Here is a 10162-nt window from a genome sequence, read left to right on the forward strand (position 1 = left end):
CTGCTTGTATTCAGGTTGCCGAATTTGGAGGGATCTTACATGCGTATCCATCGTTGTGCGCCATCCCGCCGTGCAGGAGGCTGGCAACCCGAGGTGAAGATCTTAAAGGAAGCTTTGGGGCCAGGTCTCTTGTTTACTTTGTCTTGGATGAGAAGCTGACGGCACGCACTTACGGCGCTGTGTGCCTGCAAGGGATTTATAAGCCTTAGGACTCGATGTTTGTGGAATTGTTGCGTTGGCCCAACTGTCGGCATGGTGCATGTTACCGTGCACAAAAGTGTTTCAGATCTTACTGGCGGTTGTGCTGCTTGTGTTCAGGTTGCCGTTGCCCAATTTGGAGGGGATCTGACATGCGTATTCATCGAGAGAGCTTTGGGGCCGGGTCTCTTGTTTACTTTGTCTCACGGGCGGGCTCTGACTCTTGCAGGTCCCGATTCCGGCTCCCAAAAACAACATGTGGGAATGACCGACAGGCTGTGACGGAGGATGTCGGCTATTTTCCCAACAGTAACAGCATACATGTAGAGCGGACGGAACGTGTATCAACTGACATACCTTTTGTTGATGTGTGCCACACCCCATATCAAATACAACCTCATATCTAGTACTTAAATTGTAATTTCCGTAGTTGTATCTTCACTCTGCATTCTTCTTCATTCCGACACCTTTCTCATAGTCAACACAAGCTCCCATAGAGCAACGATAGGACAGAGAAGCAGTGAGTCAACCAGGATTGGCAACCGTTTAACTCACAAGGCAGGCAATCGATATTGTTACTACTAGTACTCGCCGTTCCCTAACGCTGCCTCTCCCCTGATGGCGTCCTTCTTCCCTCCGGGGCTCAACGATAAAGGCTTGTTGGAATGCAGGCCCGGAAACTTCGAAGTCTACTGCAACAGCATTCTCCCCTCGGACAGACGATTGGCCCGCTGGTACCAAGCGGTCAATCTCACTGTCGGGATCGCCGCTATTGTGGTACCTACTGCGCTCTTTGTCCTCTATCACCTTGTGGGACTCGGTGTCCGAATCAGAACCAAGGCAGCCGTTCCAACGAGAGGAGGTCAATCAGTGTGAGCTTCAGATTTCCCCAGGGCCAATTATGTCCTGAGCAGTGAATGTTGACGGACGTTAGGAAACCGAGTGTAAAACGTGCCCACCGCTTGAGCGGTGTAGGCTCGAGCACACCCTGTACGATGTCATCATTCCGGAGCACAAGGTCTTTTCGGGTCCTTCCAAGCATCTCCGACGGCTTAAGTTTTATGGACATGGGACCCTGCGATCTGGTGGTGCTTTCACAGGAGCTGAGCAGCGACACCGACTTGTCCACGGCCTTCGACTCGAAACACTCCCTGGCCAGCAGCTTTGTGAGCCCTGCCGTCCCCGAGCAGATGACACTCGGTAGCATCGATACTGCCGCACTGGGGGACCTGGAAAACGACACACTGGCCGTGACGGTAGCAAGTCTCGTTGATGTGTACACCCGTTTCGACTGGGCGGGATTTGCCGTGCGTTGCTCGTCCATGACGGTGCCCACCCAACTTGACAGGCTGCTCGAGGCCTTAAGCGAGCGTGGCATTTCTTGCATCATCCTTTGCCACCATGACTGTGAGATACTCGACAGCTTGAGCTTTGCCTACGCCTCTGGCATTATCATTGAAAACGCCTGCATTCTCGAGAATGGGGAGCGACGGGGGTACTTCCAAGCTCGACGCATTCGTGACGTCATGGTGCGATGTGCACGTGTACGTGATCAACGTGCGGACGATGGCTTTTTCGTTGGGTTTTTGGACCGGTGGCGACAGCGACCGCACCCATCCGTGGTCAAGAGATCCATCAAGATCGCCGAGCACTTCGGCGCCATTCTCCAGCATGGTCCCCTTCAAATAACCACGTTGGGTGGTTCCGAGAAGCCAACATCGCCATCCAAGACCATCAGTGGCTTTGAATACTTGCGTCGCGCCGAGATTGTCGAGCTCCAAAAGTCTTGGACTTCAGGGGGCCGCACAGTCGTCGTCGCCGACAACGGCGATCCGTCGCCCGCGTCTGACATTGTTTCCCGGCTGCCCCTCGACGACATTGAACATCTCATATTTGGTGCCACTGCCACCTTTGTGGGCAAGGAGGTCTCCCTGGAAAATGTACGCACCCTGTCGGAGGAGACACAATTGGTAACCCCGCCCGCCTATCCCGACACTCGTTCATTGCCGTCCGAGATCAACTTTTGGGACACGGAACGCGATGGCAACTCCCTCTCAGCTAAAGGATGCTTTCCCATCTGGTCAGAACCGCTCATCGGGCACTATGGTGCCATTGTCGACTCCCAAGCACAATTGCGCGAGCTTGACATGCTCCAGGCAATCGTGGGTGCCGAGGAGCAGAGCATCCTAGCTGCTCTCCAGGCCCTAGCCCGCCACAAAGACTGCGACGTTTGCGTGCACGACCTTATACGTGGACTCCGAACGCGCGGCGTTCGCGCCTATAAGGGTCTCCACACCGGATTTCGTATGCCCGAAGGTAATGCCCAGTTCTGGGGCGTCTGCAAGATAAGAGACGAGTCGGATCCGGTGGGCATCGACATCTTTGTTTCGCAAAATTCACCCAACGACGCGGCAGTTATCCTTCACACTTGGCTTGCTCACCATCATAAGGATCGTCTTGAAAAGTTTGAACACGAGGTCATCCTTGAAAACGTCACGGGGTTGGGACATGTTACCGGACTGCCCTCCACAATCAGGACCGCGCTGGACACGGCTACACCTGCCGAGGTGCTTCTCCTCCTCCAGAAGCTCCGTCTTTCCCAGTCCAAGAACCGGTTAGCCGACGCTATTGGTGCATACGCGACGTTCATTCTCATCGAAGGCACCACCCAGTCTCACTGGAGGAGCTTGTGTGCGCGCACATGCCTGGATGGCACCCAAAGCACAGAAGACCTCCTCCGCCTGCGCCTTGAACACCATGCTCGGCGGGGTGCTAAGCGACTTCCCGCACTCGAGGACCTCGTCTTTTTCCACGACCGCATGGAAGAAGCCATGGTCGATGCGCTCTACAACGGGGACCACACTATTCTGAGCATGTTTACTCGGCCACTTATTCACTGCTATGGCAGAACACCCGCTCCCGGGGCCAACCCGCAGGGGGTCGACGTCGCCGCCGACTTGTTCGCTCTCATCTTTTTTACCATTCTCCGCCGTGCTGCGTTTGAGGACGTCTATCTCGAGACCACCGACCGCTGTCCCCTCTTCGTCTCCCATCCCGATCAAGCCGCCGTCTTTGCTGAGTTGTGGACCCTCGGCTCACAATGCGAAAGTTACTTTGGTCTCGTTCCCCAAGACATTGGGAAGATCATCTACCACCGGTACAACAAGTCACTTGAAACTCTTGGTGCCCCAACGGTGCATGATCGCCAAACCAACGAGATCATGACAATGTACGCTACCATGGATGCCGTCCCTGAACCTTCCCGGCAGGCCGTGCTCAAGACGCTGGCAGCATCTTCCTCTACCCACCTCGCCCCAGGCGCGTGCGTTCATGTCTGGAAGATGCGGTTTGCAGCGGCTAGCGCCATGTCTATCTTTTGCTTACCAGCTGTCGCGGACATTGTCCTGTTGACTTTCGTAGGGCGGGGCTTATTCATGACAGGCTTTATGGACCCCCAGCACGTCCAAGTCTCCGTCTATGCCATCCTTGGCAGCCTGCTTCTTACGGCAGGTGTCACCGGCTGGGTTGGCAGCGGGGCTAGCTTCTACCTGCCCCACTACGCCTACGATAACATGGTCCACTTTCATGTCCAGAGGTTGTCGGGAGGGTTTGTGATTGCCGCCATCGTCTCCACATTGGGCTTCGTTGGCTTCACTGTCAAGATCTCTGTTGCATGTGGGTTGGTTTTTGCGGCGTATATGTTGGGCGTTTCGACCTACCTCAATCTACTCGGCATCATGAGCACCATGCACCAGCAAGGTAGTCCTCTTCCTTCGGGCCGCATCGTCTTCCTGCAGTCATTTTCCTTGCTCTTACTCTCTCCCCTGCTCTCGACCTTTGTCAATGGTTACGACCTCGCCATCTACCTCTCCGTCTTGTACGCCTTTCTTGTTTTGTCCTTGTACCGCTATCGCCGCCTTTGTCATCGGTGGTCCAACTGGATGAGCCACATTCCCGGCGTTTATGCGGCCGACATACTCAGTTGGCACGCAAGCGAGATGGGCCGAACCTCGTCCGGCGATCATTGCGACCCCTCCTGTCATGCAGAGCAGCAGGAGTCTGACCAATGTCTGCAATCTCAAAACGCATTTAGGGCCGCTGTCGCTGCCTACGATCGCAGCAGCCATCGTCGCAGCTTTTTTAGAGCGCCCAGGGGGGAGCTCTTGAACGACGGTCTTGTCGCGAAAGTTGCCGAGGCCTTGCCCTACATTAATTGGCTGCTCGAAAGGGGTGGTGGGGGCTACGACATTCCCCAAGTCTTCTCCCCTGCCTGGTTTACCAAGGTCGGTGACGCCATTCATCAACAGCGGCAGCTGTCTCGAGGTCTCAAGGACCACAACGTTTTTGTCTTGTTCCGCCATGCAAAATACGATATTGGCCAAAACGTTGGGCTCTTTCTTGTTGCCCTCTTGGATCGTTGGATCATGCTCGTCATGAGTGCCCGCAAGCCCTATCCGAGCATCTACGTCGACCTTCGTTCTCGTTATGGCTTTTGCTTTTGCCTTGGCTACTTTTGTCTCGCATCCATCATCCTCGACACTACGCTGTACAAGTATTGGGCCCTACGGGACACTCTGTCTGAGGAGAAGCTACGCCATCTGGACGATGCCAAGCGCGTCGCTGCCCACATGGAGAAGGAACGCAGGAAAGCACTTGGCACGGCATTGATCGATGTCTTCAGTAAGATCCTCATCGTCTTCGGCGTGATGACTATACTGCTCTGGCTCTTCATCGACAACAAGGAGACAACAATCATGTACTACGGCTACTCCTTTGGGTACAGCTGCGTCATTCTTTTCCAGTTCAACCGGTGCTTTACAACAAACGTGGCCGTACATATCAAGATCATCCTCTGCTCCGCGGCAATCGGTTTTGTTGGTGGCTGTGTCATTCACGCCCTGCCTTGGACCGTTGGCTTCTTGTACACCGACTTGCTTGCCCAGAACTTTGCTGGCGCTCTCGCCGCCATTGGAACGACATTGTGGTGTTACAAAGACTGGTGTGCCTCACCCTCGGTGCTGTCCTCCTCACCGTCCAGTGGCACTCAAACCACCGACCCTACCGTACACATTCAACGAAAGGTCTTGGTCGACCACACTGTCGTTGATACACCGCAGCACAAGAGTAACCTGCCCACGACATTCACTGTTCCAAACGTCATCAGTTGGGATGGAACAAACACGTCTAACTTTGTAACCGAGCTCCTCTGTTTTTCTCGTCAAGAGGATCTTTCGGGAACTGGGTCTGGATGGCCCACGCAAGTTGCCGACACAACGCTTCGGATGTGGGCCAGTGGCCGAGTCAAGGCAACTGTTCTCAGCCGACAACACTTTGCCGAAGCCGGTTTCATGGATGCTGCCTCACTCAGCTTCAAGAACGACGAGGCGACGCTCCATATTGCGGTCTGCTTCGCTGGCCAAACCCTAATCGGTGTCACGCCACACCCCTCCCCGACCATCCAACTTGCCCATGCTATTGCGGAGGCCCTTCTGTATCACGTAGCTCACGTGCAACTTGGGCTCTCGAAGGAACAGGCGGTGTACGCGGAGCATCTGATCCCAGGCAACGAGTGTATCTCCAAACGAATCGAGGCCGAGTTTTGTTGCACCGAACCCGATAGCAACGTGCTGGCTATATCCTCTCGCCGACTTTGGATGGAATTTACGAAGCAGCTGTGCCTTGGTATCGACATCAACATCCAATGGGATAATCTCCCTCAATCTGTCCGCGAAGTCATTGTCAGCCGCATCAATGGTCGGTCGATTTGGATTTCGAAAGAGTTTTTGGCGTGGACCTCTGAGGCCCGAGTTGACCTTGAGACAGTCGACTTCCACGCCAGACTTGCACTCGAGTTGCATCAGAGGGGTGTCAATCAGCGCAACACTACGGTCGGCGGCAACTCTTGCCCACGCTCCGTTTATGGCGCTCCCGCTCTGCTAAAGCCCGCCACGATCACCCGGAGGAGGTGGCCCTTGGGTATATTTCACCGCATCTGGCACGCGGTCGTGAGAATTCCCGTTCTTGCCATCAAATGGACTGCCATCATCACCGGTGGAAGCTCAAACGTAGAGCGTGAGCTCTTCTATCTCCTCGACGGCTTGTACTTGCGACGCCCACTCCTTTACGTCATCATGCTGGTTTGGAAGGTTTGCTGGATGATTCGCAACTTCTGGATACATTGTTTGATCATTTCGCACCGCCCTTCAATTGCCCACATCACGAGGCTTGCGTCAAAAGGAGCCAAGCGCAAGATCCACAAGAACCGCATCGTGGTTGAACTCAAGCGGGCTTCCATTACTGGTTTTGCAGCGCTTGACGACCACAACGCCATGGTGTTGCAGGTGTACGGTGGCACCCCATTGACCCTTCCTGACAAGGTTGAACCTCTATTTGTGGCCACATACGATAGCGACTGCCGTCTTACAAGGCGTGTCGAAGCTGGCGGACGAACCTCGACGTACAAATATGGCCCCCTACGATCCTCGCGTCAGCCCATTAGCCGAGAGGTAGTCCACGAAGGGTTCCACAGCGTCGGGTCCTACGACAAGTACGGCCGCATGGTCCAGGGCAGCCTGACCATCGACAACGTCGCTCTGGGCTTCCATTATCACTACAAGTCCAACAGCAAGGGGAGCTCCAATGTCCTCCGTGCCGACTACCAAGCTGCCGACACCGGCGACACCCTATCCGTGTTCTGGGGCAAGCCGGTCGATATTGAGGACTACACCTGGGTCCCGTCTCAGAACGTAGGCCTCATTATTCGCCGGATTGCAGGTAGGACATGTATGACCACCTACGATTGGAGCCACCGACGCGATCCCATGGTTACGACTTTTCTTGAGCACGGTAACGGACAGCGGACCGTACTGGCCAACGCTCCGACGCTCTTGGCTAATGAAGCGCCACTGCTCGACTGGCCCACGAATCAGGCCTTTGATATGGACAATCTGCTTGTTTACCATTCACCTCTGCATATTCACCAGATGCGACGTTACGCCAACGTCGACAAGGTTCCCGGGTTTTTAAACATCCTCCGTCCTTCGGGATGGGTGGCTCGCCTTAACCGGTGTATCTACAACGAGGTGCCGACTAGTCGCATTCGCACCGAGCTCTGGAGTAGGTGGTTGAAAGGCGGACTCGACGCCGTCACTGCGTGCTTCGTCGACGAGATCATCCTACGTGAGGAGCCCCTACTACGTGGATACTGGCGCGCCCGTGATAGTGGGCGACTCGACGACGCTGTCCGCGCCCTCGACGGTAATATCAGCCAGATTGTCGCCGCTATGGACATCGAGAGCGACGTGTCTGAAGTGACCCTGCTGGCCATTCGTACGTCGGACCTGTACGCCATGGGCCTCAGCACGGACGCCAACACTGTCACGACGCGCCCCCAGGACTGCTACAACGACACCCATGACCGTGTCTCGATTATTTTCAACGACGTTGGTTGTTGGCCCAACTCACCCGGTGGTGTGTCCAACTGTCGTCGGGATCTGGTCAACGGGCACAGCACGATCCGCAATCATGTTCTGGCAGAGTGCGCAAACGAGTACGGTATTCCCCAGTTTCAGGTTGAAAAGGGGGTGCAAACGGTCAAACTGTTACCTCTTTGGGGTATCGATGGCGGCACAGCTCAGCATGGCCTGCTTAATAACCTCCTTCAATCACAGGTCGACGAGAAGATTGATGACACGGAGCTCCAGCGCGACATTGTCGGCACGTTCATCCCGCTTCTAAACCAGTTTGTCAAGGGCTGCCGCACCAAGCGTTACACGTATGCCAGCCTCGGCTCGCTAAGTAAGGTCTTCCTCTCCATGGCCGACTACTACGAGCACAAGGACTACATGCGCACCTGGAGGTCGCAGGAGGTTGAACATGCCTGGGTTGCCGCTTGGCTCAAGCCGTACGAGGATCCGAACATTGCCGACCCAGCTCATTGCTTTGACATTGCCCGTCCGAGTTCGCTCGACTTTCGCCAATCGCTCTACATTTACCTGGCCTACTTTTTCATCTTTGCTGTTGGCGTACCCGAACGCTGCCCACGCGTCTTCCAGAGCACCCACCACGGTATCAGCAGTCTTTTCGGCATGGTGCTCAAGTACCGTCGCGGCGTGACCTTCGGCATCTGGGATCACGCCATCCTTTGGCGAGAGTGCTGCCTCAACTTCAGTGTGGCACAGTCTGAACTACCTGTGGCTGTTCAATCCATGCTCTTATCTGGTATTGGGTTGGCCACTCACCTTGCCTACTTCCACGCAGACGTAATTCTCCCGTGTGCGACAGTGTTTAACCCGTAAGTCACGCAACACGATTTTTCTTGCCTCGTCGCTAACATGCTTGTGCAGCATGTGGGAGGTTGAACTCGGAACAGACGGGTCGAACGTGGACCATCGCAACCACTTTCGTCGCAAGATCGATCCAGTCGTCAACGGTATCAGCAACATGGACGCGTACAAGCCTGTCGACAAAGTTCGGACCGATATTCCGACAGTGGTCATGTTATCCAACATTCAGTTTATCAAGGGCATCAAGTTGGCCATCCAGGCGGCGGATAACATCGTAAACCAGTTCGGCTTTAAGGACTACCGTCTCGTAATCTATGGGGCTAAAGATCGGCAGCCGGCGTATGCTCTCCAGATGGAGAAGCTCATTGTCGAAAAGAACCTAGCTGCTCACGTCACCTTGGCCGGCTTTGGGAATTCGAAAGAGGTGCTCAAAGACGCGTGGCTGTTCATAAACTCGTCCATCTCGGAAGGACTCCCACTCGCCATCGGTGAGGCGGCGCTGGCCGGTGTCCCTATCGTAGCCACGGAGGTTGGCGCTACCGCCCTCGTTCTTACCGACCCCGAAGACCATACACAGCGTTACGGCGAGGTTGTGCCCCCCAATGATCCCATGGCCTTGGCTCGCGCCCAGATCAGCATGCTCAGCATGGTTGGCACTTGGGCGAAGTTTACTACTGCGCCGCAAGCAGGGTGCTCGTCCACTGCCTCCCCTGTCCTGCCTCAAGACATCATGCCCGAGGACGTCAAGTGGCTCACCGAACGATTCTACGAGTACAGCACCGACCGTCGTAGGCTAGGCCTACTATCGCGTGAAGTTGTGTTGCGCAGCTTTCACGGCTCGCGCTACATCCGTGAACACGAGCAGATGTACTGGATCCAATGGCAGCTCGCTCAACGGAGGGCTGATCGTACCCTCGCGCCGCTACCTTTCAAGTTCAGCTGTGCAGAGCCGCTGCGCTACAAAGAGGGCGACACTTCAATCTAGCTACACAAAGGCGACACGCGGACTTATTCGCGCCGTCGCCCCTGCCCGGACCTTCTCTTCTTCCTCAGCCATCAATAATGGGCTCTGACAAACGGACAGTAGGATAATGCATTCCTTGATACCTCTATCGTGAACTGGGACCGCAAGTCACGGAGCGGATGATTCATCTCCGGACGACTAACACCAGTATGGTTGCCGCTTAGGGGTAGGGGGCTGCATCGGATTTGACTACTAAGAACCGTTGTGCACAGTGCGTAACGTCGTAAATGTTAGTATGAGCAATGTTTTTACATACGTCTCATCGCCGTCGCGCGCGCGCCACCAAAAATGACCCCGGCGGGGCAACAGCCGAAACCCATCGCCGTACGCGCGTACGCCGCGCCATGCCACGCCACGCCATGCCACGTCTCGCCAGGGTTAGGGGTTAGGGGGTTAGGGGTTAGGGGGTTAGGGGGTTAGGGGTTAGGGGGTTAGGGGGTTAGGGGGTTAGGGGGTTAGGGGGTTAGGGGGTTAGGGGGTTAGGGGGTTAGGGGGTTAGGGGGTTAGGGGGTTAGGGGGTTAGGGGGTTAGGGGGTTAGGGGGTTAGGGGGTTAGGGGGTTAGGGGGTTAGGGGGTTAGGGGGTTAGGGGGTTAGGGGGTTAGGGGGTTAGGGGGTTAGGGGGTTTAGGGGGTTAGGGGGTTAGGGGGTTAGGGG

The 10162-nt window shown here is 55.4% G+C and overlaps 1 protein-coding gene across 1 annotated transcript; it reads left to right on the forward strand.

Moving 5' to 3' along the window:
* Window positions 1-1265: 1265 nt before the first annotated feature.
* Window positions 1266-9468, forward strand: EHS24_005375 (uncharacterized protein; the record flags this gene model as incomplete). Its single annotated transcript, XM_028620902.1, has 3 exons — window positions 1266-4075; window positions 4292-8491; window positions 8544-9468. The coding sequence occupies 3 exons, from the start codon at window positions 1266-1268 to the stop codon at window positions 9466-9468; spliced, it is 7935 nt and encodes a 2644-aa protein (XP_028471944.1).
* Between the last annotated feature and the right edge of the window lie 694 nt (window positions 9469-10162).

This window comes from Apiotrichum porosum (genome assembly GCF_003942205.1).
Source record: "Apiotrichum porosum strain DSM 27194 chromosome Unknown scaffold_21, whole genome shotgun sequence".
Taxonomy (NCBI): domain Eukaryota; kingdom Fungi; phylum Basidiomycota; class Tremellomycetes; order Trichosporonales; family Trichosporonaceae; genus Apiotrichum; species Apiotrichum porosum.